The 27,533-nt window shown below is 52.6% G+C and overlaps 12 protein-coding genes across 12 annotated transcripts; 6 read left to right on the forward strand and 6 right to left on the reverse strand.

Annotated features, from left to right (window-relative positions):
* Positions 1-203: 203 nt before the first annotated feature.
* Positions 204-1,582, forward strand: Z517_05888 (uncharacterized protein; the record flags this gene model as incomplete). The annotated part of the gene is made up of 2 exons (XM_013427630.1): positions 204-275; positions 344-1,582. 2 exons carry the CDS (start codon positions 204-206, stop codon positions 1,580-1,582), a joined length of 1,311 nt encoding a protein of 436 aa, XP_013283084.1.
* A 562-nt stretch (positions 1,583-2,144) lies between these two features.
* On the forward strand, positions 2,145-2,756 carry Z517_05889 (uncharacterized protein; the record flags this gene model as incomplete). Its single annotated transcript, XM_013427631.1, has 2 exons — positions 2,145-2,204; positions 2,277-2,756. 2 exons carry the CDS (start codon positions 2,145-2,147, stop codon positions 2,754-2,756), a joined length of 540 nt encoding a protein of 179 aa, XP_013283085.1.
* Positions 2,757-3,778: 1,022 nt separating this feature from the next.
* On the forward strand, positions 3,779-4,540 carry Z517_05890 (uncharacterized protein; the record flags this gene model as incomplete). Its single annotated transcript, XM_013427632.1, has 1 exon — positions 3,779-4,540. The coding sequence occupies one exon, from the start codon at positions 3,779-3,781 to the stop codon at positions 4,538-4,540; it is 762 nt and encodes a 253-aa protein (XP_013283086.1).
* A 754-nt stretch (positions 4,541-5,294) lies between these two features.
* Positions 5,295-7,434, reverse strand: Z517_05891 (uncharacterized protein; the record flags this gene model as incomplete). The annotated part of the gene is made up of 2 exons (XM_013427633.1): positions 5,295-5,338; positions 5,457-7,434. The coding sequence occupies 2 exons, from the start codon at positions 7,432-7,434 to the stop codon at positions 5,295-5,297; spliced, it is 2,022 nt and encodes a 673-aa protein (XP_013283087.1).
* A 2,193-nt stretch (positions 7,435-9,627) lies between these two features.
* Positions 9,628-11,448, forward strand: Z517_05892 (uncharacterized protein; the record flags this gene model as incomplete). Its single annotated transcript, XM_013427634.1, has 4 exons — positions 9,628-9,741; positions 9,803-10,149; positions 10,204-10,348; positions 10,405-11,448. The coding sequence occupies 4 exons, from the start codon at positions 9,628-9,630 to the stop codon at positions 11,446-11,448; spliced, it is 1,650 nt and encodes a 549-aa protein (XP_013283088.1).
* A 629-nt stretch (positions 11,449-12,077) lies between these two features.
* Z517_05893 (uncharacterized protein) lies at positions 12,078-13,009 on the forward strand (the record flags this gene model as incomplete). Its single annotated transcript, XM_013427635.1, has 2 exons — positions 12,078-12,300; positions 12,375-13,009. 2 exons carry the CDS (start codon positions 12,078-12,080, stop codon positions 13,007-13,009), a joined length of 858 nt encoding a protein of 285 aa, XP_013283089.1.
* Positions 13,010-13,976: 967 nt separating this feature from the next.
* On the reverse strand, positions 13,977-16,608 carry Z517_05894 (uncharacterized protein; the record flags this gene model as incomplete). The annotated part of the gene is made up of 3 exons (XM_013427636.1): positions 13,977-16,155; positions 16,204-16,355; positions 16,414-16,608. 3 exons carry the CDS (start codon positions 16,606-16,608, stop codon positions 13,977-13,979), a joined length of 2,526 nt encoding a protein of 841 aa, XP_013283090.1.
* A 1,066-nt stretch (positions 16,609-17,674) lies between these two features.
* Positions 17,675-18,898, reverse strand: Z517_05895 (uncharacterized protein; the record flags this gene model as incomplete). The annotated part of the gene is made up of 2 exons (XM_013427637.1): positions 17,675-18,459; positions 18,517-18,898. 2 exons carry the CDS (start codon positions 18,896-18,898, stop codon positions 17,675-17,677), a joined length of 1,167 nt encoding a protein of 388 aa, XP_013283091.1.
* A 1,419-nt stretch (positions 18,899-20,317) lies between these two features.
* On the forward strand, positions 20,318-22,097 carry Z517_05896 (uncharacterized protein; the record flags this gene model as incomplete). The annotated part of the gene is made up of 3 exons (XM_013427638.1): positions 20,318-20,652; positions 20,700-21,620; positions 21,686-22,097. The coding sequence occupies 3 exons, from the start codon at positions 20,318-20,320 to the stop codon at positions 22,095-22,097; spliced, it is 1,668 nt and encodes a 555-aa protein (XP_013283092.1).
* Positions 22,098-22,725: 628 nt separating this feature from the next.
* Z517_05897 (branched-chain amino acid aminotransferase) lies at positions 22,726-23,985 on the reverse strand (the record flags this gene model as incomplete). The annotated part of the gene is made up of 1 exon (XM_013427639.1): positions 22,726-23,985. One exon carries the CDS (start codon positions 23,983-23,985, stop codon positions 22,726-22,728), a length of 1,260 nt encoding a protein of 419 aa, XP_013283093.1.
* Positions 23,986-24,803: 818 nt separating this feature from the next.
* Positions 24,804-25,765, reverse strand: Z517_05898 (uncharacterized protein; the record flags this gene model as incomplete). Its single annotated transcript, XM_013427640.1, has 4 exons — positions 24,804-24,937; positions 25,086-25,363; positions 25,424-25,505; positions 25,609-25,765. The coding sequence occupies 4 exons, from the start codon at positions 25,763-25,765 to the stop codon at positions 24,804-24,806; spliced, it is 651 nt and encodes a 216-aa protein (XP_013283094.1).
* Positions 25,766-25,774: 9 nt separating this feature from the next.
* Z517_05899 (uncharacterized protein) lies at positions 25,775-26,823 on the reverse strand (the record flags this gene model as incomplete). Its single annotated transcript, XM_013427641.1, has 3 exons — positions 25,775-26,328; positions 26,381-26,635; positions 26,709-26,823. 3 exons carry the CDS (start codon positions 26,821-26,823, stop codon positions 25,775-25,777), a joined length of 924 nt encoding a protein of 307 aa, XP_013283095.1.
* Between the last annotated feature and the right edge of the window lie 710 nt (positions 26,824-27,533).

A 27,533-nucleotide genomic window follows, 5' to 3' on the forward strand; every position in this document is an offset into this window, starting at 1 on the left:
ACATATCTTTTTGGAACAGCTTTGTCCTGTCCCCTCCGAGCCTCACTCCAACCCCAGAAATAGAGCGTCTCTCCTTTCTTTCACCATAATATCACCCTCTGCTGCAGCATTGAGCTTTGCTTGGTGGTGACTGACTACCTGCGTCAAACGTCAATATCTTGGAATTTTGGCCCGACATTATATTTCCGGGGAGGGAGCGCAACATGGACATCATCACACCTCAACAGCGGAAGAAGATCCTGCGGGTGCTCTTCATCTCATTACTTCTGGACCTAGTGAGTGCGGACTCAGCTACTAACACATGGTAAAATGGCATATGCTTACATGGTCCTCCAATTGGCAGATCTCATTCACATTCATCCTCCCTCTCTTCCCCTCGCTGCTCGCCTTCTATCGCGGCCTCGAGACACACCCAGACTCAGCATTGAATCGCATCCTCCACTACCTGAACGCGTACAAGTCGTCGTTTGCCGTGCCCATCAATGAGAAATACGATATAATCCTGCTCGGAGGCGCCCTGGGCTCTCTGTTTTCGTTTTTGCAAGCCCTCGCATCTCCCATCATTGGACGTGCGTCGGACAAATATGGTCGAAGGACGGCGCTGCTATGGAGCATGTGTGGCAACATTGCGAGCGTTGCGCTCTGGTGCTTCGCCGTGGATTTCCGCACCTTTCTACTGAGCCGAATCGTGGGCGGGCTGAGTGAGGGCAATGTTCAGCTGGCGACGGCCATTGCTACGGATATCAGCACCGAGGAGCAAAGGGGGTCGACCATGGCCCTTGTGGGCGCATGCTTCAGTATCGCCTTCACCTTTGGTCCCGCCATGGGCGCTGCCCTTGCCAGTGTCACCACTGTAATCGCCAACCCGTTTGCCACGGCCGCCGGCTTCTCGCTGCTGCTGATCGTCGTCGAGACGCTATACCTCTATTTTCATCTTCCAGAGACAAGGCCCGTGAAAAGTGCGACTTCCGACTCCAAGACCACCAAGTCCGGCTCAACGAAATTCAGTCATACAAACAATCCGGTCGTTTTGAATGCGATCCACCTGCTGTTTCTCCTACCATTTTCGGGGATGGAATTCTCCTTGCCATTCTTGATCACGTCTGTTCTCTTTCCAGACCACCAGTCACCGTCCAAAGTCAATGGGCGATTGCTGGGGTTTGTTGGATTGGTTGCCTCGTTGCTTCAGGGGTCCATCGTCCGTCGCCTCCCGCCACTGACGGTCGTAAAAACAGGTGTTGTCTCCAGCACTTTGGCCTTTTTCCTGCTGTCTCGCATAGAAAACACCACTGGCTTGTACTGCGCGGGCGCACTACTTGCGGTGACCTCGGCTACGGTTGTCACCGGGCTGAACAGTTTGGGGAGTTTTGAAGCGCGAGAAAGTAATCGAGGAGAAGTTCTGGGAGCTCTGCGGAGCTGGGGACAATTTGGGAGAGCACTGGGTCCCATTGTGTTCTGCAGTCTGTTTTGGTGGGCTGGTCGTGAGACAGCCTATGTGATCGGTGGCAGTGCCATGTTGGGCGTGACAGTCTTGGTATTCACCATGTTGAAGGCTCCAAAAGTTGAAAAGAAACAAGCATGATGTGACAACGAGAATGAAATCGTCAGATGAGACATAAAAAATGACACAAAAGATCAAAATTGAAGGACGAAAGTGACGGTTCTGTTCTGTGACAGGAAACATGGCCGACTTCCCGCCGAGATCGACTTCTGTGCGCAGCTGCGCCAGTGCACGTTTTCTCTTTTCGCCTCGCGCACTTTCTACCGCCCGACCTCGAAGTCTTCCGTTCCCTGTCGACTGCATCGATCCAAGGCTTTCGGTCAGTTCTGGCCAACGTCTGATTGCTATCCATCTTCAACACATTTACTGGCCCACCTTACTCTTTCGAAACCACAACGTTAGTCGCTATTTGCTCCAGCCGGTCTTTGTCTGCTCCTCACGCATTCTTAGGGTACAACGCGTCTATTTATCTTGTTACCAGATATTGCCGATCTGAGTGTCGGCTGCTCGTCACGACACTAGTTTCTCACTGCTGTTAGTCGCGTAAGACTCTAAGTAAAGGCGGGTGCTGCGCTCGCTTGTCTCCTGAGATCCAGACAAGGCTGACGCGTGCTGTAGAACACAAACTTCCACTACCGGCCTGATGTCGCATTCCGACCACGAAAGGACTATCGAACAGCAGCAGAACCATTTTGTGCTTCTGGTAGAGCGACTGCGCTGCTACGGGCGTCGTTGCTCCTTTCCCGCATGTTGTGAATCAGCTCACACACGTCAGAATCGATCTCTCCAACCAAATGACCTCCTCGCACAAACCAAGGCAAATGACGCGGCTACTGCTCGTCTGCATCAAGGATGTGTGACACTGGGAGTCACTGACCACGTCGAGGAATTTGCGCAACATCTCTTTCGGGATTTCTTCATGCCTGTCACTCCCAAGGTCGTCGGGGTGATGGAGAGGGCAGGTATCGCAGCTTGTATCTGGACCTCTTGTTCCGAACACAAACTCGACATCAGTAAAGACCAGGTTTGCCTCACCGTCAACATCGGGATGGAGCCTCTGCAGTATTCTCTCGAGAAGGTGCAGGGGTCCTATGCCAAATCCAGACATCGATATTTCAAGCGCAAACTTCGTGCCAAGTCAGTAGCAAGAGGTGCCGTCTATGACCACGCCACCAGACGAAGGAGGAGGTTGTGTGGCAGAGATGTGACTGGGGAGCTGAGAGCCCAGATCTTCATTCTGGCCAGTCGGATGTGATGGTGCAAAGAGCTCCAAGACTTTGCTGTCGACACGAACAGCGCTCTTCTGGGGATGAACCATCTCACGCATAAGCTGGTGAGGTGATAGGTTTCTATTTGTGCAGATGGCTGGCGATGTGTTGCACTTGAAGTTGTACAAAATCGTTTAGAAGGAAAAAAAAAAGGTACGGAGGTACAGCACAAATGTCGGTGGGTGTGTTGTCCTTTGATGATTGCTCCTGGAGTGGAGGAGTTTGATATGAGACAGTCAGTGGTGAACAAGCAAGAGGCTGTGCTGCTGAGGTAGGGCATCAGTGGCCCGTGATTGTGGCTCGTGCACGAAAACAAGGTGATGTCTTTATGATGCTGATGATGCTGCATTGCTGTCCTGGTCTTTCTTTGTGAGAAGCCGCCGCTGCGGATTGTCCCCGTCTTTGTTCTATTGCCGTGATGCAGTCGTCGCAACTGACTATCATCCCAGCATGGACGCAATCGACATGACGGACATATGTCGCTCTGTCTCTATACCGTCCCCTTACTGACTGGGTCAGAGAGCCCTTTTCTGACACCCCTGGTATTGTCGTCCTACTGCTCTGTTCATGATCTATCTACTTGCCTCGTACAGGGCCATGCGTTTCCACATCCAGGAAGGGTGAGTGAGTGTCTCTGTTCTCGTACCTGGTTACCCTCCTTATCCACGCTTTCCACGCGCCTCTGTCTGCTACCGACAACAATCGTGACCCCGACCTCCTTCTTGTCGGGACATGTAAAGCCATCGCGTGGCTAGCCGACGCCGAGACCTCAATTTTCTAAATACATTCATTCACACACACTCTCTCTATCTCACACTGTCACTTTTGCCACTCACTCCGTCACACTATTCATTTTCCTTTTCTTTCTTTCTTTCTTTCCCCCTTCTTCACCGACTTAAAGAATCCCGAAGCGAACCGTTCTTCCCCAAACAACCGACCCTACCCATCCCGCTTGTTTCCAGCAACCCCCTCTGAGAGGATTTAAAGCCGCCCAGTTCTTTCTCAAACCATGCCTTCTTTCTACATGTCGGCGGCCCGTCGGAGGGCGGAGAGGCGGAGGAACGCCCTCCCCACCGACGACTTCCTCTGGGACGTGGTGCGCCGTTTGAGTCGTTCGGGACAGCTGGCGCGTGCCAGCTCGCCAGGACGGTCGCCAGCACAGTCGCGAGGAGGGTCGTCAGCTGGGTCGCCAGGACGGACGCCACAACGGTTGGAGCGACGGTCGCCGCCGGCTCAGTCTTCTGGGCGTTTGTCAGGACGTTCACCCATCCGGTCTCAAGGACGTTCGCCAGCACGCCAATCAGTAGGGTCGCCCAGACGTTCGTTACGACGCTCGCCAGAACGGTCGCCAGCGCCAGCACTGTCACCACCACCACCACCACCACCGCCGCCGCCGCCGCCGCGCCTGCCATCGCCCCCACATGCGTTCTCGCAAGAGCGGTCGACCGAGCGCCGAGCGCACAAAGCCTTGATGGACAGACTGTGGGACCGGGCCGACGCGCTGCGCGAGATCGAGGAGGAGCGAGAAGAGCGCAAGACCGAGGCCCACGCCGCCATCGAGCGGTCGAGACGGAGGATCGTCGAGGGTCCCACGGACGAGGAGAGGTGGGCGGCCATGGAGACATATCTGGCCAGGTACACCGTGGAAGAGGAGAGGACCGGCCACAAGTGCGGTCCGTCCTGCGAGGAACATCCCTTTGGGGGCTGGGACTTTGGGATTCCCGACTCGGATGGCGAGAGGGAAGTCAACCCTTTAGATTTGCTGGATTGATCAAATTCAAAATTGAATTCATGTGGGGGGGGGGCGTGCAGGAGGAGGAGAGAAAGATAAGGGAGAATGAAGAAAAGGGTTTAAGAACATCGAATCATCGCCATCGTATACCGCCCAAAGGGAGATGTCATCAGCAATGAACCTCCTCGTTGCTCACGTTCAAGGGTCGTCGGCTTCCAAGAAACATGATGTCTCTGTACCCACCTCCTGAGTGGTTGGGGCTCATGGGCGAATATCATGATATGAATGAAGGAGAGAAGAAGCCAAAAAAAAAAGAGAGAGTCTGGTCCTCGACTGGAATTTCAAGTCAATTGCACAATGTAGATTCGGTGCCTCGTGCGCAAGCAGCATCTACCGCTCCAACTTCATATTCGTAGTCGTTCTTCCTGCGTTTCTTCTAGGTGTCGGGTTTTCGTCAGGTAACGGGGCGAGGCATAGATTACAACTGTCGCTCTGACCAAACAGAAAAGAGGACGTGCGACAAGGGGAGCTCCCTCATTGCCTGTATGGCTGGCTTTGCGTAATCATCAGACATTGACCCCGACCTGGGGCATTATGGATATCTAGGATTTGCTCGTCGAGGGACGGAGATTTCTGATTAACTTGTCGTGTGTGAGTATATTCGTCGCCGTATAACTCAGAGATTAAAGTGGTTTGGAGTCTGCTCTCGTGAAATAGGGACGATGTGAGAGGATAAAGGCCGTGGCCGATTGGAGATGTAATGAGAGGATTCGAGTGGCGGTGGATAGATTCGTCAGTAAGGTTTGAAAGAAAAGTCGCCAAAATCGAGGTTGGACACTAGAAGGAACGCATTGGCCATCAGTCATGTTCTTTGATCTCCTTCAACAACAAAGGGGTGCCATGAGCGGGAACGCCAGGGAAAGGGGGGAGCCTCCCTCGAATCGGATGTACTTACTCTGTTCAAAAGCACCATAGGCTTCGTCAATGTGTTCGTTGATGTAAGAGCTCATCTGGTTGTTGTGGTATAGCGATTCAAACTGCAGGTATGAGACGACGGGCTGCTGGTCCGGCACTTCATCGGCGATACGGTCCTGGTAGTCCAAAGCCGACAGCGTCCCTACACGTCCAGAGGCCGAGCTCGCAGTCGCCATACCCGCTTGGAAGGGAGTCGATTTGGACAGCACACTGGACTCTCGGTGTGGCCGAGCGTAGTCACCACTAGCCTGTGAGTGTCTCGGGGTGAGGGCAGGAGCTAGCAGTCGCTCCTTTGGTACGGCAGTGTCTGGCGGCCGCAGAGCATTGTCCATCTCCCGTTGCATCGTCTTCTTATACAGCCTCGTCAGCATCTGATCGGTGTGTTTGGCGATCTTGCTCTCGTCCTTGATGGCCCTACACGCGGCAATGATCCGGAGCACCCCTGCCTTGGCCTCGCCTGCCACCTGACTGTACGGCTGACAAGTAGGCGCGATGCAGAGGATCACGCCGGCCGTGAAGAGGTGCATGAGCACAAAGGACTGCGCGAGGTGACCCTCGAACTCGTGCACGGGCACCCGCGACATCCGCAATGCGGTCCGCACCGAAATACCTAGAGAGTCGGGAACATCGTCAAGGGCGATCTTGTCATTGCCTTCCTTTGGCGATATGGAGATTCGGAGTTTGAGCAGGGGTCGATGGGCCCAAACTCGGGCCGCGTCGTACAACAGTTGGAGGAGGAAGCCTTGCAAGCCGATCTTCCTCCTCAAACTGAGCTCCTCCGGACTGCACTGGTCGAGTTCGAGGACGTTCCAGGGATCATCGGCCGGCCACTGCGAGGATTTGAATACCACGGGTAGATTGTCATGCCACTGCTGCAACATGACTTCCGTGGAGTTGACAACTTGAATCAAAGCCTTGAGATCCTGGACAGATACTGGACTCTGAAGTTGCAGGACCTTGAAACTCTGTAATGTCTGGCGGATGATGTCGTAAAGCTCAAACTTGAGAGTATGATAGGTCAGGAATGACACAGGTCGACCCGGCACTTGAAAGACGGGGAGGGCTGCCGTGCCTTCGGGGAGGTCGGTATCGTCCAAGTCTGCGAGCTTTTTAAATTGAGCAAAGGCCGGGTCGAGCGATGCGGGACGGCCGAATATCATTGAGGAGAATTGATCGGACACGACCAAGTGGTTCCAACATCGATTACTCACTTCCCGAGCGACCTCATCCATTTTTCGAGCTTTGTCGCAGTGGAGCGCCAGCGCATATGCCGTTCTGGTGGACACACCCGATACGTTCCAGGCATAGGTGGATGAGCCATAGTATACGTGGTAAATAGTCAGCAGCATGCAGATCTGAAATACCTCGATGCGCGACTCCAGCATCAGTTCGTAGAAGCGTGACGAGATCTGCGACATCAGGTCCGAAACGAGTGACTCGGCCGTGACCGCGTAGGCCTCGAGTAAATGATGGCCTTTCCACGTCTTGTCATGTTCAACACATCGCAAGCCCACCGCCGCCACCACCGCCACGAGAAGCACATCGCACAGCTCGTCGCGTCTCCAGGCAGTTTGTCGGAGGATGTTTTGAGTCCGAATCGCAAACGACGGCCGGTGGAAGAGCATGATGTACCAGTTCACCCTGTCGAAATAGGCATCCACGGCGATCTGGAGGATGGTCTGCGAAGGCAACGGCGTCAAAATAGAGCCCAAGGACTGGGGGTCGGCGGCTGAGCGTCCTGCATCGCCTGGAATGGCTCCACTGGCTGGCGAGTCGCTATCGTCGTCTTCCCCGAGCAAGATCTTCGCGAACCCCATCGACGAGTCATTGGCGCCATACTGCTGGCTTTCCTCAGGACTGGTCCTCGTGATCTCGGCCGCATCGAGCCTGGCACTATCAAAGCGCGAGGAGCCTGCGGTGTGCGTAGTATCGTTCAAGGGGCTACAAGTGGTACTCATCGGGACCTGCGGGGCGCCATGTTGAGCATAACTTGAAGCAGCCAGTGATGCTGTCACTTTGGTCCGACGACTGACATCTGAATGGTCTGATCTCTTGCGCTTCAATGAAGCGTCCTGGGTCGACAATTGCGGCTCACAAGCGACGCCGGCCCTGACACAGAGTATGCATGGCTTCTCCACATCACACTAAAATTGTGTATACTCGTGTGTCAGCATCCGCCGGGAAGTTGCGGAAACGGGAGACGCAGAGGTGGGTAGAAAGATACCTTGAGCTTCTGACGGCGACAGCGGTCGCACGCCCATGCAAGCCGGGAAGAACGTTGGGTGGGATCCATAGCACCAGGCAAACAACTTGGTTTGTGGTCATGCAGTCAACTATCTCACCAGCCGGTTTGCCATGTGAATGAGGACGTCAAACATGGGGTGTGAAGGGTTGCTGTCGCTTGCCAGTCTTGGTCATGAAGCGATTTGTCTGAGCAGGTCGCAACGTTGCTTGTCAGGTGGGGGGATGCTCGAGACGTGAGGCTCACACGGAGAATAATGAGTCTCCGAAGTTGAGGTCTGAATTGAGGTTGGGGATCCCCGTCTCGGCGGGTACCGGGCCAGAAAGTATGCCAAGACGAAGCGCGTTAGTGCCCACGAAAGCGGGGTTGTCAAAAATGCAACAATCACAACAGGAGACATTCCTCTGTGGCCAATTGGCTAGCAGATGCCTCATGGTAGTGCCTACAAGGTGTCCGAAATCAGTCTTGGTATGTACGCTTCCAGATCTTGGATACATGCATGGATATCTCGAAAGTCCTTGTCACGACATTTCCTTGTTGTCACTAGTAATCTTCCGGAGATTGTGTGTAGAAGTGAAAGCGTGCGAAGGCATTTATTTGGCTATGCCGGCTCTTCTGTTCGTCCTGCGCAGACGGGTTGCCCATATCTCCCCGTGGCCCGTCTTCACCGCAAGATATCCACAGTCGGCAGTTGATGCTTCACGATCTAGATGTCTGATGAGACGCGGCTGGTATAGTTAGCACCTTGGAGCTAGCCCAAGGATCGACGCCAACCCCGGAAATATTGCGCTCCGGGCACGATGAAGCCCTTGTCCGGTGGACGTGTGTAGATGGTCCAGCAGCCTTTCCCCGCATGAAACTTGATTCCTACTGCCCATGTAGGAACCATGTACCTCGTAGATATGCTCGTGTATGCTGCTCGGCAATCTTGGGACCTATCGGCGATATTCTCTTTCAACACAGTTAGGCGAGAGTGAAAAGCCGAGGTCAACAACTCGTGATAAGTACCCGTAAAGTTTTGGATGGTGATCACTATTGCCGTTGAACAATTGGAACCCTCATGAAGCTAGTGCATGATACACTAAATAGCAGAGGAGAGCGTTGAGATAGGTAGCCCGGCCTGCTGATACATGACCTATTCTGTTGCATGCCTTTTCTTCAGGGGAGCTGCAGAGATATGTCGGTCTTCCTATTGGATTCATCTCGGTAGAAAATGGATAGGCGTATCAGCCTCATCGATAGCACCATATATTCTTTGTGCGCGGGTATGAAGTAGGCATGTACCTCGAATGCAATCACAGACTTCAGCAAATGAAGCCTAGGGGAGAAGCTTCTTTTAGAGTAATTACGAGTAGCTCGTGAGCTAGTCCATATCGGGACAATTGGCACCATCACATCATTGCTAATGTTGCTTTTCTCATCCCCCTTCCCTCACTTCTACTCGGTACCTGCTATATCTTCGACGCAGTCCTCGATCTGGACGTCTTATGCAAATTGAATCAATTATCTTCCTTTCTCCATCTTTTCGGCAAACGAACCTCCGCGACTTTTGGAGAACTTCCCTTTCCACCGGACGACATCTCCGCCGGAGAGCGTCTAGCCCTGATGAGGGAGCTCGCCTGCTACATGCCGCCCAGTGATTGCTTCCAATCTCTCTCCCTTGTGCTCTCTGGGAAGCTACAAGCAGGCGACAGAAAATATGGGGGAAGAAATCAATGACTTGCCCCTGCTTCGCTCTCTCACCCGCGTTGCACCTTACGCCGAGTGACCGCAAAGCCGGGGTAAGCACAGAGCGAAGGTCCGTATAAAACCCCCCTCCGGTTCAGGGCTGTTGTCAATTACAGAGGGAGGAAGCCGTTGTATCTTCTCTGTGTGTTGCCAGTATTCCTTGGCCTCGACGGTGGCTAAAATGTTGCGTGTGACAGCCTTGCTTCTTGCAGGAGCCGTCTGTTGTCTGGCAGCTCCCGCGCCCACGTTGCCAACGGTGGATTTGGGCTATGAATTGCACCAGGCGACATACAATGTGAGAAATAGATACATCCTGTCGAGAACCTGATGTACCCCAGATGTTAAAGTTTATACAGGAGTCCGGCCAATACTACAACTTCTCTAATGTGCGTTATGGCGCCCCTCCTCTCGGGAATTTGCGCTTTTCTGCTCCAGTCGCCCCTAGCACAAATGGCACCAAGGTGTTCAACAACGGCTCCAGAGCTGTGACTTGCTTCCAGGTACTGCCGGCTTGGGGCATTTACTCGGCAGATTGGATTGCCAATGGGACAGCCGCTTTCAATATCTCCGCAGGATACCAGGTTCCGCCACTTGCTGCAACACCACCGCCCGACCCGACAGCCACCGAGGACTGTTTGTTCCTTGATGTCATGGTGCCGCAAGATGTATTTGAATCTGCTGGTCAAGGAGCGGGGGCACCAGTGTAAGCGTATCCGGCCGCAGAATGGATAAATTGACCTACTGACAGACAATCCAGGATGGTGTGGATCCATGGAGGAGGATATACTCTGGGATCAAAGACTCTTTACAGCCCTTCAGCGGCGGGTCTTATCAAGGCAAGCCAGAGTCAAGGAGGGAAGGGTATAATTTGGGTTGCGATGAACTATCGCCTCGGAGCTTTCGTATGCCTCGACACCCTGTTTCTTAGAATTGAGTTCGTCCTAACACTCTTGGTCAGGGATTCCTCTCTGGTCCAACATTTCAGGGGTCTGGAACAGCAAACGCAGGCCTCTATGACCAGCGCCTGGCCCTTGAATGGGTACAACAACACATTGCCAAGTTTGGTGGAGACCCGAACCACGTTACCGTGATTGGAGAGTCAGCCGGAGGAGGCAGCACCATGCACCAGATCACAGCATTTGGAGGCCTGAAAGGAAAGGTACCATTTCAGCAGGCTATCGTTCAGAGCCCTGGATTTCAAATGTCGCCGAGCGTGACGCTGCAAGAGGCCGTTTACTCCCGTTTTCTGGGAATAGCCGGGATCAACACGCTCGACGAAGCTCGAAACTTGTCGACCGAGGCACTTTCACTCGCCAATTATAAGCTTGTCGGGGGATCGAGCCCATATGGCTCATTTACTTTCAACCCGGTCGTGGACGGTGCTTTTGCCCCCGATCTCCCGGGACAGCTGCTTCTTCACGGAGGGTTCGACAAATCCCTCAAGATCATGGCCGGTCACAACATCAATGAAGGCATTGGTTTCATGGATCCCTTTGCTCAAAATGAAACCGTGTTTGAAGCCGATCTTCGCGTCTACTTCCCCACCATCACAGACGCCACCATCCAATACATCTCCCAGACACTCTATCCGCCCAAGTTTGACGGTTCAGTCGGTTACATTAACCCCACAGGACGAGCAGCATTGATGATAACAGAGGCGTTCTTCACATGCAATACCAACTTCCTTGCTCGCGCTTACAACGACAGTGTGCACAACTATATATTCAGTGTTCCGCCCAGCCTCCACGGAGATGATGTGGCCTATACATACTACGACGGTCCAAATCCCTTGGTCAAGAATGACACATTGGCAGTCATTATGCAGAGATACTTTACGAACTTTGTCATGATGGGCGATCCAAATGGAGCAGGGCTGCCGCCATTCCCGACATATGGTGCAAACACCACGGTGCTGAATCTGAATCTGACGACGATTGGCCCAATCAAGGACAATGCAGCGAATCAGAGATGTTTGTGGTGGCAAAAGGGTTTGTATGCTTGATACTGTGGTTTGGGCAGTTACCCCAACAGTATATGAACAATATACGCAATATCTACAACAGAGCTTGTTGACCGCAAGGTTCGCTTCACAGCCCAATACTGCCCCTTGGAGTTGTGCAAGGCTGGCAAGGCTGGCAGGGGGGAGGAGCCTCGGGGAAAATCATTGATCCGGACTTCTTGACCGGAGGCTCGGAAAAACTAGGGCTGCGGCCGGATAAACGTTTCGACGTCAAAGCCAGTCTCCCTCTTCCGTTAAATCTCTCACATATTCAGACATGAGCTCGAAAATATCATCACGCGTTTCTTTTGTTTGCCCCTGATTCTTTTCGCCTGAGCCTAAAACCGAGGCAAAAGAAAGGTGATGAAGAACCTGCTGGGAGAAAGAAGCCCGAGTCACGGCATGATTTGCGAAAATGACACAAAATTGCAAAGCAATGGTTCAAGTACAAAAGTAACTCCACACCATCTCGATGCTTCCAAGGTGAGGAACTTTCCGCGTAACTTTCTCTTATCTACTTTTACAAGTACAAATACTTGTACACAACTATAACGTCACTTCGCCCTTGTCGTCATTGCTGTACTACAAGTACACAGAACTATCATTGCAGAAATTCTCGAACACTTAGCGACATGGAGACTCCTCTGTCGACTGACAAAGAGCACCATCCCATGGACCTAGAAAAGGGCTTCCCCTCTTCAAGCTTACCCCTGCCAACTCGACTCCGGCTCTGGTTGACATCCGACGTCGACACGCGGTGGGCGGACACGATCCTTCTAGCGTGTTTCTTCGTGACGGGTATGGTGGACTCTGTGGCGTTTAACACATGGAGTTGTTTTGTGGGCATGCAAACTGGTAAGGGAATCGAATCTTTGAAAAAGACCAAAACTTGAAGGATCAATAAGTATTGACGACGATAATCTTTGCAGGAAACACCATCTTCGCCGGCCTCGGCGTAAGTGATCTCCCAGGCAACGTGCCCAGGCACACTTGGACAAAGTCATTGGTCGCCATCCTCTCCTTCTGCCTGGGCGCGCTCTGCTTCTCGCGGTGGCATCGATACCTCAGCCCCCTGAAGCGATGGGTCATTGCGTCTTCCTTCTTCGTCCAGACCGCCTTGATGATCTTGACCGCGGCCCTGATTTCCGGAGGTGTGGTGTCCAAGAACCAGGAGACGACGGAGAGTGGCGGCGGCGGCGGCCGGGGCACTTTCCCCTGGCGCGAGCTGTGTCCCATCGCCCTGCTGGCCTTTCAGAGCGCGGGTCAAATCGTGGCGAGCAGGGTGCTCAAGTACAACGCCCTGCCGACCGTGGTGTTGACGAGCCTGTTTTGCGACTTGATGGGCGACCCGGGCCTGTTCACCGCGGGATTGCTGGAGGATCCGGACCGGAACAGGCGGGCACTGGGGGCGGTGTTGTTGTTCGCAGGCGCCGCCGTCTCTGGTGCCCTGATCAAGACCTCGGTCGGATACGATGGAGCGTTGTGGGTTGCGACAGGCGTAAAGGGCGCCATGGTGCTGGCTTGGCTGGTATGGCGTCCTAGGAGGCAGCAAGAGCAGAACTGAGAGACCAAATATTTCGACCAATTACCCTCCTCACACGTCACTTGTACTCCCTCTGATGGAGTCTGGCTCCTCGAAGCTGTGGACTCCTTGCTAAAGGGGTCGAGATAAGAAGTCTCAAACCTGTCGCGGCTGTGTTTTGCCTCCGCTAGAGCTATGTGCTCCAGCCCTGAGTCGGGTCCAGCGCCAGTGTTCAGTCCCAATTGCGGCTCTCGATCGCCCAGGCACAAGCATCGCGGCACAAGCATGGGTCGAAAGCGCTACCCAGCAAACGCTTACCTAAATCCGTCAACGGATGCGAGCACAGAATATGCTCGGAATGTGCGGAGAATACAAACTTCGACAAGGCTAGCTGGCAGGCTCCTCATGAAGAGGGAATACAGGGCAGCATATCTGTGGTACTCCCTAGGAAAGCCAGCACTCCAGAGCAAAGACGCTCAAAGTGTGTCGTCATGTCAGATAACAAGCCTCCAGGTGGCCACGTCCATTTGCAAGGCCGAATATACAACCTTTCATGATGCATCTACAGTATCTTGTATCTTGTATCTTGCTTGCAGAGACAGAGACAGAGACAGAGACAGAGACAGAGACAGAGACAGAGACAGAGACAGAGACAGAGACACAGAGACAACATCTCACACCTTCCCTCTTTTCCACTGCGATGTTCGTATGTTCGTATGTTCCGTCGCATCAAGCACCAAACAAGCTCGCGCAACGCTCTGATGACTTCTTCATTCGCAGCAGATCGTGCTGGACCTGTTTGGGGAGGTAATATCACGGGTGGCTGGCTCCTTTGGGCTGGAGAAGTAGCCCCCTTTCGGCTCAGCCTTGTGCCAGTCAGTATCAAACCAAACGGCAACTCATTCATTGTATTGTCGAGGAACCATGTATCCATGTTATCATCATTGTCATCATCATTTGATTTGAGTTGGAATTGAATGGATAGACACGCTCACAAGAATCCGCAAAGCTAATCTTCCTCGACCCCCATCAACCTTCGCTCCGCCACCTCCCTGATCTTCTCTTCCAGTACCGTCCGCCCCCATCGTCCGGCAACCTTCGCTGCAGCCTCGAGCATCTTGCCGCTGCGGTCCTTGAGCAGCCCGATAATCTCGAGAGCCTTCATGCCCCTCTCCTCGCCTTCGCGACACTCCACCGCCAAAAGCTGCAGCAAGATCTTGTCCACTTCGACCTCTCGCCTCATAACCTCCGTCTTCTGCGAGTGGCTGGCTTTCTGTTCCAGACTCTGAACATGGTCATCAAGTAACCCCAATATCACAGAGCTACGCACAAATGCTTCTTCCAACCTGGCAGCCGCTGCGGCATTGGATTCTTCCCTTTCTTCTCCCTCGACATCCTTGCTGTTCTCCACTGCCCGACAGACCGGCAAGTTAAAGTCGAACTCTGTGAGTAGAGGCCGAGGAAAGTATGGAGTCTTGTCTCCGCCTTTGAGGATAATGCAGTGGAATCTTTGGTCGGCGACGGCAACGGGCCAGTACGTCTCTTCTTTCTTCCCATCTTTTAACCGGTCAAGCGACCTCGTGTCAAGCAGTGGCACCCATTTGGCCTGCCCCAGACTACGCCAGTGCATAAGTGTCAAGAGCACACCATTGCTGTCGTAGATACACGGGTCTCCTGAATCACTCCAGAAGAGGTTCTTTAAGCTCACCTCCTCGTCGTCAGAGTCCGGTGGGACGTTGCCCAGCGCGAGGACATCTTCGTTTTGACAACTCTCGTCTCGGCGCACGTTGTCAATGCTGTAATTAAGCTGGGTGCACCCGTCGGCACCGACAGGGCCATTTCCAACCGTCATAACATAATCACCCCATGCGGCACATGTGACAGCAGGAGTACTCTTCATACGCCAAATCCGAACGGGTGTCCCAAACAACGTCCATACCCGTACGTAGTTCTTGTTGGTGACAGCCACGACATATCTGCTGCTGAGAGCAATGCAGATTGCTTCCTCGCCGTCAGGCAAGTTGATGCGCATCTCGGACCGTGTGGTCCAGGTTTCGTGAGGTCGGTAGAAGATCACTGCGGGTTGGCCGTCCCGTGGAGCACTAGAGAACAGTGTCCCATTTTCGTTCAAGCATGCTTTGTCGTAAAGGAAGGCGTCAGTAAAATGGAAATCTCGGTACATCTCGCGGTCATAGAACTCCACCGTCACCGTATGATGAGTGTCCTGGTCCACGGTCCAGACAAACCCAATCAAATTGAGACACAGGTATTTGCGGTTGCCTTTCCAAGGGGTTGCCCCTGGTTGAAATGGCTCATGGACCTGCGGTTGCCAGGAGTCCTGCTTGTTGCGCTTTGGCAAAGGGTGTGTTATGTCTCCAAGATGTCCATTGGTCCTCTTGCCGTTTTCGTTGATATACCCTGCACCATCGTCATCTTCTATCCAATCGTATTCTTCTTCCGGTCCGAGAAGCTCGTCGAGGCTGTCAGGAGTAGTTGCCCGCTTTGCTTGACCATTGACGAGTGGTTTCCGGCCATTCACGACTGCAGCTCTCTCAAGCAGCGGATCGTGGAAAAAGGGAGCCCCGACTTTGGGTCCTTTGAGCAACTTGACGTGGGCTTCGTCTTTGAGAAACTCCGGAATGATGAAGACTTCACCGTTCGAAGTCGTCCAATTGAAGATGTTCTCGCTGTGAGTCTGCCACGCTACATTGAGGATGTTGGTGTAATTGAACCGTTTCAATGGCTTCTGTGTTTTGGTGTCCCAGATAATGAGATACTCCGCGTCTGCCGAGGCTAACAAGGCTCCATTCGGTGACCATGCCAGTGCTGTTATCTCTGCATTGTGCTCTCCTGAGAACGTCCGTTGGTGTGCGCCGTCCTCGACTGAGACGACCTGGATATCTCTTGTTGCTGTTGCACAAGCAAAAGCCCTTCCGTCAGGATGCCACACGCAGCGGGAAGTGGCTGTTTCAGCTGTTTCAAGTCGAGGGATAACGCCGTCGAACGTACGGGATAGCTTGGGTTCGGCGGAACTCATGTCGTAGACGTAGATGACGCCATCAGTGCAGGACGCGGTTAGATATTTGCCAGAGTGGTCGTATGTTATATGTTTTATTGGTTTTGGGTGATCGCGCAGGATAAACATTCGCTCAATGTCGTTTCGATTGACGATCTTGATTTCAAGCTCGCTAGAGAAGTCAGAGATGTCTGCCACGTATGAACAAGAATTGACCTACTCGCTGGACACTGCTACCCATTCTTCGTCCGGGGAGAGTGCAATATCTCTAATAGGAAGTGTGGTCCTGACAAGCATCTGTTTGAAGTCTCCCGACGGGACTGCATATTCACACACTGTTCCATCTTCGCAGCCAAAGATGGCGTAGTCATTCTGTTCCCAGTCAGCCGACTTCACCCTGTCAATGTTCTTTCCGCTGGCGGCACCGTACTCCTGAAGCAATAGCAAATGTCTCTGCATGAGTCGAGGGTAGCAAGTCGGGTTCGCCGTTGTCGTTAGTCCTGAAGGACCGAGCAAAATCTCCAATGCCAGCCACGGTCAACCTCTGACCATCGGGCGAATAGTGAAGGTAGGTCGGGCCGGGGGGCTGCGCGGGGCGGCCAGGGAATGGAGGTCTCTCTGGCATCGTGACTATGTGTATCAAGGCAATGCTCACTTGTTCAGAGGTGTTCGCTGAGACTGCTATCAATGACAAAAGAGCAATTAATTATCTGTGCTAGTCGCGTGGCCCCATGCACAGACGCGTCGACGCGTCGACGATCTTCCGAAGTTGAACCGCGTCTCCACTCAGCCACTATACTGTAAACCCCGCATCTCATTAAGAGCGTGGTGGCCTTGAGATACAGATATCTGCGTACAGCTACCATACATGGGATATACATATTGAGCAGGACTGTGTTTGCATCAGAGTCAAATTCTCTGAAGATTGTTACTAATACATTACGTTGAAGCAAAAGGTCTATCATCATGATCAAACATAAGACCCGATTGTCTGAACAGATCCGCCCCATATGTAGCCCTCATATCAAATCGAATCTATCTCATCATATTGCTTGTCGAGTAGTCTTTGCTTTTCGTTATTAGATAAATAGCACGCTGCAATTTGCTGACGCCCGTCGTTCATGGGGGATACTCAGCGGATGTTCGCTAGGGAGAAGTATATGTGGCTATCGCTGCTTGTCGATCTTCTCAGAAAGGGATGGAAATAGAGACCTGCGTTGGCGGCCAGGGTGAGAGCGCAGACAATGTGATATCGTCTTACTCAAGCAAAGGCTCTTTAAAGCGACGGGAGCACCGACCGCAGACAAGAGCCTTGTCGGGGATGAGCGCAGCCAGTTGTACTTATGATTTCGAGCTGCCGGATTGGCCACGCCCCAATCCGCGGCTGTTGAAGAAAGATCACTGGCCGCGAGTCTGCCAATATGCAAGGGGGAGCTGTGGCATGGGTTAGATGGGATGAGCAGCCATAATTGGCTCTCCCTCAATACATAGTAGTCGTTAACAATATCCATCCTTGAGGCGGCGTCTGCCATCAGGAGTGGGAAATGGTGCGATAGGTGCCACGGCACGATCTGGTAACACTTCGGCATACTGCTGGATATGATCGGCTGGCTCATGACACTAGATTTGAGATGAAGAAACCACAGTTGGCGCCCAGATTTTCGTATCCAGTGAGTGACCACGGAGACCTCTCAGGTTTCCGGCGGCGTTTTCATCGCGGGTGGATCAGAAGGAGGATAGAGACACTGGCGGATATGCGATATGACATCCTGGACATAGTCTCGAGCTTGGGGAAGCGCTCTATCCAGGTGCATGAAGTGGTGTGGCATGCCATTGAACCTTCGTAGGACAATCTTATTACCCGCTTCCTCAACTTTCTTAGCATATGCTTCTGCCTCATCCCTCAAAGGGTCAATCTCTGCCGTGGCCACATACGTGATGGGAGCCAAGTTCTTGAAATCTGGAGCATTCATGGCATCGGCAAACCACGATATATCTCGCTTCTGTTCCTTGGGCTTTGTTCCCGGGTGTTGACTCGACAAGGACATCCACTTGAAAGTATCGAACCATTTCAACTTCTCCCAGTTGAGGAGGGGAGCGAACTCGGCTTCTCTCATACTCGGCCAAGGGCTCATGTCTGGTGTTGCGTACTTCCTTACGTCACTGATAGTAGGTGTCGCAACAACCACGCCCTTCAGTTTGTCTCCAAACCCACCGTCACGGAACAGATGGTTCAGGATCAGAGCGATAGTCGCCCCAGAGGATTCGCCGCCAAAGGTCATGTTTGTAGAATCGATGGAGAATGTCTTGTGGTTGGCTAGGATGTGTCCGACAGCCGTGAGACTGTCCATGATGCCGATGGGAAAGGGATACTCGGGGATCAGCCGGTATTCAATGTCGATAACGCAACAGGGAACGGCAGCGCAGATGTGATGGCAGATGTGTGCGTCGGTCTCCAGGTCACCGACTGCCCAGCCTGACCAGAGTGTCAGCAAAGATAATGGTCAACACGGTTGTAGATGGACTAAGTTACCTCCGCCATGGAAATTGAAATGGACGGGCCACACTTTGCGCTGCCCTGGCTCTTCACCCGGTGGGACGTAAACCCGTACATTGATATCCCCAGGATATTTATTCCAACCTGGTACTTGGGTTTCCCCAATTCCTCCTACACCAGATGGTGGTGCAGCAGCATATGAATATAAGGCTGAATAGTTCTGGCGCACCACCGTCAGGTCGGTGGATGAGGGGGGTCCGTTTGCGATGTAATCATTGTATAGTTTCACAAAAGCGGGATCGAGCTTGTCAATCACCGAGGGATGAATGGGATTGCGCAGAGGAATGCCGGACGATTTGCTGTCCTCGTGTGGCAGTGTGCGGGCGTCGTGCATACGGACATCGTGGGTGGTGTTCATCTTGACGATCGTTGGCGCATGATCCAGTTGCGCACGCTTCGACCTGATGCGCCTTACTGGGTAATATGTAACAAGAGCGAGGATGGCAAGGCAAGGCGAAGCGAAGCGGGATTTGTACCTTTCCCTCTCGCTTCTTCAGATCTCCATGATCTGAGCGACCGAAAGAAAGGGAAGAAGGTCACAGGGTAGAGACCAGACACTGTAAGCGCATGACCGAGTGCTGCCGGAAAAAGGGACGACTTGTCTCGCTCGCGTGTGTTCCCAGTAAGATGAGAAGAGCTGATATTTTCTGACAACTGTGGTGGGTGTGATTGGCGGCGACGAAGGATCTCGGCTAGAGGAAGCAAGGATATGATTGGGCTTGAAGTCCGTAGGTACAAGAAGCGAGAAAATCAAGAGGAACGGGCGAAAATGGAGGGATGGAGGGATGGTGGGATGAATGGTGGGTGGGTGGGTGCGTCATGGAAAGTCTGCGCAAGGAGCGGCATGCAGGTTCCAGCCCGCCCGCGCCTGTTTCTCTCTACCGACTCGGTGTCCACCAACTGCATCTTGTTCCCTTGAATGCCCCATGCATCTGCCCATGTCTCCCATCGTCTTGCCCGCATTGTTCCCCGCCCGTCCAACCACACCACCGTGGGCCACTTTTGACTTGAATTCCCACTCATCCCAGTTACGCCTTGCGCCCTTGATTTCCCTGGGTTCCGCCTTGAGTGGCCTCTTCCCTTGGCATCTTTCAGAAATCCTTCGATTAATGATGCTTCGATGGAGGCTTTCCAAGCCTTTGATGCTCAATTCAAAGAATTTGCCGCTCCCAGTGGGCGCAAAGATCTCGCTTCGCGAGCCTGCGAAGAATGCGCAAGGTGAGTCTCACCATTTCCATCCTTTGGCGATGGCTACTCAACCAATTCGAATGCAGGAAGAAGATAAAATGTCAGTATGGCCCAAGATTCGGTCGCACCAGGACAGCTCGCTGAAACTTCTCCCTCGTCAAGGTGACATGCAACGTCCAGCCTGTTCTTTGTGCAATCGTGTTAGTATCGAGTGCGTATATCCAACAGGGCGGAAACGATATATCCGGCGCAAAGATCGAGTACGGAAGAAATCAGATCACTTCTCGAAATTTTCAGAAAATGGTCCCGGTGTGTTTGCGCTCTATTTGTTGACACACCTGATTTCTTGACATGTTCTTGTCTGCATCGAGCTTGGAAAGTGAGGAAGCTAATCATCCTCCTTGACTCAGGGACTTACTTGTTGTCGACGGAGGGCTCACCCCAAAGGACTGTTTTGCCGCCGTCTGCCACGCAGAAATCTCCGAACACCATCAGCAATCTGGATCAGTCAGAGCAGGTGAACCGCAGTGGACAGTCGCGAGATGTGCCACTAGCACAACAAGGATCTGATTGTATGAATGTTGACAATATGCCCTTCGACCTTTCACTTTCACCGCTTGGGCCGGAACCAATGTTCGACGTATATTTCCAAGGTCTCGCGCAAGGCGCAGATCAATATCGAATATTCACACCCGGCTGGCTTGGGGCTGAAGAGACACACCGCCTGAATCAAACCCCAATATCCATGGCCCCTCCTATTGGTAATGGTACGGTTGTCGAGGGTTCTCTCGGGAGCGACGACGTCCACGGAAGGCGCTCCTTTGCTGCCGCCAGCGAGCCGGCAGAGTCTGTGCACACTTTGGCGAGTTACGACAAGCCTGACCTCTTTTCAATCGACATTCCTCCCGCCATCGCGGAGCATCTGTACGTAAGATCAGCCCCTGTGAAGTCGCTTCCTAACAGGATGTCAGGTTAGATCTCTACTTCCAAAAAATACAACCAGCGCTGCCTCTTCTTCATCGCCCGAGATTTCTTGCCTCGTTACCAGGAGCAGGTCAAGTTGAACACCAACTCTACCAGAACCTCGACCTTGAGTCTGCTCTCTTGCTGAATGGTATCTTCGCTTTAGCAGCCCGATTCTCAGAGAAGACGGACTTCTGGACTTGCGAACCGAAGATGCGGGGGGAGCCCTTTGCCAAAAAAGCTCAAGTACTATGTGATCTAGGCTCTCGGGATGAGGACGAAGACCATCTGACCATGAAATATCTACACGGCTGCATACTTCTTACATATTACCAGCTGTCGTCACGCCCGTCGTTTCGAGCTTGGGTGGGAGTCGGACTCTGTTGTCGGCTGGCATACGCGCTATGTGTTCATCAGGTCGACCGCGACAGCGAATCCTCACCTCCAGACGCTCAGATATCGGTAGAGGACTGGTGCGACAAAGAGGAACGACGACGAGCATGGTGGGTCATTTTCCAGATGGACAATTTCGCAAGCGTGATTGGAGCTCGACCATTTAGCCTTGACATGAAGAGATCAGACGTTTGGCTGCCAGTGTCCGACGAAGCTTGGTTTGATCTCCGACCAGTGGGATCGGCGCCCATATCATCGAAAGGTCCTGCAGCCGCCTGGAGGAGTCTTTTGGACACCGAAAACAAAGATGCATACGCGTGGTATCTCGTGGGCAATTTTCTTCTACGGTCGGCACAAGAGGAGTTTGAGAAGAGAGATCGTTCTTTGGGCAATCTCAAAATCCTTCAGTCCGCCATCCACTGCTTTTGCCTCAGTCTACCTCCAAACCTGAGGATGAAATCGAAAAATTTGGACTTTGCAGAAAACAGTTTCAGGGACAAGAACTGGATCATCGCCATGCATTTCATCATCCATAGGTAAGAGCACAAACGCCACGCTATGTGACGGGAGATCTAAGTCTGACCCGTCTTTTTCACACTAGCAATAACATCATCGTCAATCTTGGACTCTACGCCGAAGGGCTGAAGAATCAAGGCTCTATAATGTCCGATGTATCGCCTCTCCAGGATGAATCGACCAGTCTCGAGATGTCTGCTGGGAGCCCTGCCCAGCAATGTGGCAAGGTGTTGAGAGACCAGATTAGCGTAGTACGTATGTGGACGCCCGATTTCATTGCCCTCGCATCGCCTTTTATCACCGCTGCCATTGTTGGCCCAGCCGCAGCACACTCCGCCGATCGCTCTCTTCTCGAATCAGATGTACGGGACGAAGCTCTTGCAGCTCTCGACGGCAACCTTCTCGACTTGGTCTTGCGGCGATTTTCCGAATACTGGGGGATTGGACAATTTTGCCTTGGTGAGTGCTGGCATTGGCATGGGCGGTCCTGTTTCTGACGTGCTTAGATCTATTGCAAGTACTTGACACAGCTGAGCCATTGGAGGCATTAAAACTGAAAGGGTATCCGTCTACATGGGTGCAGAGCATCTTGAAACGAGCACAATTTCTAAAATCGGGGTCAAGTCGACATGTCACTTGACACGGTATGGCACCGCACTGCAGCTTTTTATTCTGCACACAGTTGGCCTATCTACAAATTGTTGCACTCTGAGATGGTGGACTGATTCACCAACGGAAAACGCTGCATGATCGTCATGTCAGGGTCATTGGTATAACGCCATTGCTATGAAACATATATATAACGCTGCTATGCGCATATCCAATCAGCGAACTAGCTGCTGTCAGTCCAGTATGGGTTTTGGACGTTTTTCTCGGTTTGTACATTATTCAAATGGTTCAGGAGAAGTTGTCTTGAAGTCGAACTACGCAAGTGCACGGCACAAATGCTTGATGAATTTGCGACCGGAAGCTCTGACGGAACGGAACTTCTGATGGCCATACAGCTGCGCTGACCAGTAACCTGGTAATAGGCATTTGATTGCGACAAATTACGAAATCGAATTTCGCTGACAATCGTCGTTGAAACCCATTCTCACGTATTTTGCCTTTTAACACGTACTCTATCTAACCTTCCTCTTCTATGATGTCGGCCCACCCACTCGATACCTTTCCATACATTATATCATACATCCACTGGCGGAGAAGCTCGGTATGATACGTAGCATCGGTCTCCAGTTGGATGTTTTGCCCTCTAAAGTCGATCTGCGACACGGCGGTGACGAACGCGGCCGTGCCCACCACAAACACGGAGAGGAGGTTACCCTTTTCCAGATCAGCGAGCAGCTCGGACATTGTGTAATTCCTCTCAATGACCTCCACAGCCGCAACGTGCTGAGGGCCTGTCGCATCTTCCACCACGACATCTTGGTCCTTGGCGAACTTCTCCCGGGCGAGGTCAAGGACGCTCTGCCTCGTGACGCCGGCAAGTATGGTCTTTTCGTCCAAGGGCGCTGTAATCATCTGTAGGTGGCCGTCCTGTGATCGCCGGATCAGGAACACATTAGAAGATCCCGCCTCGGTGAGCTGACAGTCCGGTCCGTAGAGCCAGAGAACCTGGTCATAGCCCATCTTCTTGGCCACGCCATGAGCGAGCAGCGCAGGGCCGTAGTTGGGACCAATCTTGGCGAACCCGGTACCACCAGGCCAGGAGCGCAACTCGTCCTCGCGGCTGGCGAAGAGACGCAGTCCTTTACCTTTGGTCGGTTTCGCGGGCTGAGGCCAGTACGAAATCACGGCGAACAGCAGGGCCTCCTTGGGCACTTCGAATCCGAGACAAGAGTCGGTGCCAATCATCGCAGGTCGAATGTACAGAAAGCTGCCGCGGCGGTCTTGCGGCAGCCACTTGGGTCCGTCGAGCGCGCACAGCTTTTTGATCATGCCCAGCAGAGCCGTGGGTTCAAAGCCTGGCAAGGAGATTCGTTGCGCCGAGGTCAACATGCGCAGGCAGTTGGCATAGGGTCGAAATAGACGTAGCTTGCCGTCGAGGCCCCGGTACAGCTTCATGCCCTCGAAACACTCAGTCGCATAGTGCAGCACGTTAGCCGTGGGCATGATGGCGAGCGGCCCATAGGGCGTGATTTCCGGCTGCGCCCAGCCCTTCTCAAGAGTCCATTGCGCCGACACCATATGATCGGTACAGACCTTCTGCGACTTCTCCTCCGCTGACCCTGGCGCGGGCACGGAGCGTGGTTGCTTGGTCAACGTGATCTTGATGTTGGATGCGTCCAGCTCTGCTTGTGACGACGGTGACGATTCAGAGTGAAATCCATTGGAAAGGGACTGCGACCGTCCGGCTTGCGACAGCAAATCCTGATAGTCTCCCATCGCACTGTTCGGTGAAGATGGTTCGTAGCTTGTAACCACTACCCAGCACCGCGTCCTGTGCCTCTGGAATGTATATATCAAAACGCCCCTACGAAATCTACAGCCGGCCCTGTGCAGGTTCGCGGCGCATGCTCGGTGGCATTTGCCCCCAGTCACCAGAACCCAAACATTTTACTTGGTCTGAAGTCTAATCGTGGAAGGAAGTGCGGGTACGGTACATTCTTCTTTGGGATTAGCGTCGGCAATAAGTGGGGCGGAGGGGGATTTCTGGTGAAAATCCCATTGCCGAAACCTCTACAGCCAAGGGCAGACCCAGTTGTAGTTAGTAGGAAAAGGTCCCCAAATCTATTATGGCTGTGGGGCTAGGCCATTCATAGACTCGATCCCTCAATTGCGATGGAACTTCTTTGGGATATTACGGTGGCAAGTCTTTACCGTTGGCCGCAAGGCCCGACTTTATGGCACATCAGTCATGTGAAATGGACTTCATCCCGCTGGACACGCCTTTTGACGCAAATACCAGGTAGGTTGCCGGTAAATACCCCACCAGCTGAGTTGCTCCCTGTGTAATTCGGATTTTGTGTAGAGTTGCAACTCTCGGTGATTGTTTGAACAGGGTCTTGGTCATCCGAGGCGTGTGCCATTGTCTAACACTATTCAATTTTATTGTTTTAATGTGTTTCTGGCACAAATGCCAACACTATCAAAGAGTGACTGCACTGGCCTCAAACTTGCCTCGCAATTCTAGACCATGTTATAGACTACGTTGGCCCTTGGAAATGAGAATGGCTCCATCAGTCCTTGCAGTCTTTCCGAGTTCACTTGTCCGCGGGCATCCTCAACTCCTCTCTTGCTTTACGGGCTTCTTCCTCGAGGAGACTCCAGCGCTCTGGCGAGCGACAGGATAGGCCGAATGGGAATGTATGAGGTTCGGTGTTGAGTGCCTTCACGTCTGTTGTGGAATGTACTTCGTCAGTTCTGAGATTCTCCCGATACATCACAAAACGATTCTTTCGGGGCAAAAAGGGCATCTCCGTTCTAGGCTGGGCGGTATTGCCTGAAACGAGGAAGCACATGAAGGGTGTTTTGAGAGGACTCACAGTCATAAGAAGGAGGCGTGATCTCTTGGCCAGTCTTGGGGTCCACGGCCTTTTTGATGTTACACGCCCAGCTTGTGCGCGCGACGATGATATTGAGACTTCTCTCAGCTATATTGGCGCCAGGGCATAAGCGACGTCCAAAGCCAAAGGCGGAGTAATTCTGGAGATTCGGGTATTGTGTGAGAGGTTCACGATACGTCGGGAACTTTGGGTTCAACCATCGGTCGGGGTTGAAGGTTTCGGGATCTGGATAGAGCTCTGGGTCATGGTGAATGGCCCTAGTAAGCCAGGCATGTCAGTCAGGTTCAAGGTGGAATGCCAAAAGTGTTCTGACCCACCATATATTTCCATGAACAATCGCGCCCTTGGGAATAAAGTAGCCTTGGTAGACATCGTCCGCTGTCGTTTTATGGGCAATACCTGTGATTTGATGGCACTGTCAGTCGAACCCCTGGTGGTGGCATTCAAGAAACCAGGAGGGCTGTAGGTAGGGCGCTGGCAGAGGAATATGATTTCAACTTACCACCAGCGGTGACGGGTCTGAACCGCAAGGTCTCCTTCACAACGGCTCTTACTGTCGGCAGCTCTGGAAGGTCGTCAAAGGTCGGGAGCCGTGCCGAGCCCACGACGCGGTCCAGCTCATCTTGTACCTTCTTCAACCACTCCGGAAACAAGACCATACACAAGAGTCAGCTCATTGCACCGGATGCAGTAGTAGATGCACCGGCAGAGTATAGGCCGCCGAGGATATAGCTGGCTTCGAGCTCGGAGAGGTTATACTCCTCCTTTTTCTCCAGCAAACTCTTCGTGAAACTTGGGCCTGCTTTTCCTTTTTCAACGTCTTTTCGGACATCGTCCACGAGGCCGCAGAACAACGAGATTTCTCGCTTGCGATGCGCCTTTGCCTCTCTTTTGAACGGCGCAATCCAGTCTGGAAGGTACTTCAACGACGGGATTAGGTCGACAAGATATTGCCCTGGAGATGCGATGCGCTCCACGGCGAGCTGATTCTCGTACACTCGACGAACTACATCCTCTTCACCCGATTCGATCCGGAGGTCATAAGTTAGGCGAAGAATCAGCCCGGCAGCATAACGTTGAAAAAGCGTCTGATAGCCCTTGGGGTTCAGGATAAGGTCGTGCACGAGGCGAGCAGACTCTTGGAGTTGCAGAGGCTGATAAGATGTGGCCATTTTAGGCATGGTGACATGATGCTGGAATTTGCGATACCGACGCCATGTGTCTATGCCTGAGTCAGTCCATCAAGCTCGGTCGAGCTAGTATGAGAGGTCTACCATTGTACGGAAGGAACAAGGCCTTCTTGTTGTCGCTGAGCAGCTCCGAACCCATGGTCAACTGTTCTCTCGAACTGTAGATATTCCCACGTTCTCTGAGCAGGTCATTGGCAATCTTTTCCGTCGATATCACCACGTTGACCTTGCCAAATGTCTTGTACTGATAGATTGGTCCATATTGTTTGGCCCAGTCTTGGAACTTTATCCAAAAGTAGTCCGACCCAAGATCCTGAGCGCTCCCAATGAGTGGCTTTCCTGGTGTGATAGTCATCAGCCACATTCACCAGGGACAATATCGCTCTTGGTAGTACTGGTCACCCTTACGTACCTTTAGGTCCCGGAAGCTGCCTAGTGCCGGTTGGCTGAGATCGCCAGAAGTATCGATATCCTTGTAGCACAAGTGCGAATAAGGCCGCTGCCAGAGGAGCTACGATCAGAAACATCGTGACGAAAGATCTAGCTGCTTGACTAGATGGAAAAGGCAAAAGGAGGTATAGAGCGACGTGGTAAGAGATGCGTGGTTTTAATTCGAATTTATTGGGCAGATCAATGACCCCGAGAGTGTCTACGGCGAAAGTGGAAGTGGGCAAAATGCACGCGATATCACCCGCAAAATGAACATTGTGGTGGATATTTAACTCGATAACCTCTCCAAGCTCGAAAGATGCATTTCCCAAAGCAGAGGCAATCTTTTGAGGGCCGCGGAGGTCGTGTCGATGCTGGAGAGCATGGGAAGAACTGGTCTCGGTCTCCGTGGCAAGCTCTCGGATCAAAATGACATATATTGACACTCAGGCGAACCCCATGGGGTTGTTAGCGGCTCGAGAACGGAAAATCGTCGGCGTATCTAATACCATTCAAATATTAATACCGGCATTTTACGGAGAATTCCCGTAATGTTTAGCGGTTTCTCAGATTATTCTGTGGCTTGAGTACACACGCCACACCGTAGCCAGGCGCAAGTTCGAGAACCCGAATTTTTATGGATGAAATTTGGATGACAAAAGACTATGGGGGCATGTGCACTGGCTCTCTGCCTTTCTCAAACCCCGGACCACATGTTGACAGCAGGCCCTATACAGGTTTCCGGTCATCTTGTGTTTCTTTCAAGATGAAAATGCATCAGTCCGGACCATTTATGTAGTCAGCAACG

Source organism: Fonsecaea pedrosoi, assembly GCF_000835455.1.
Source record: "Fonsecaea pedrosoi CBS 271.37 unplaced genomic scaffold supercont1.4, whole genome shotgun sequence".
NCBI lineage: Eukaryota > Fungi > Ascomycota > Eurotiomycetes > Chaetothyriales > Herpotrichiellaceae > Fonsecaea > Fonsecaea pedrosoi.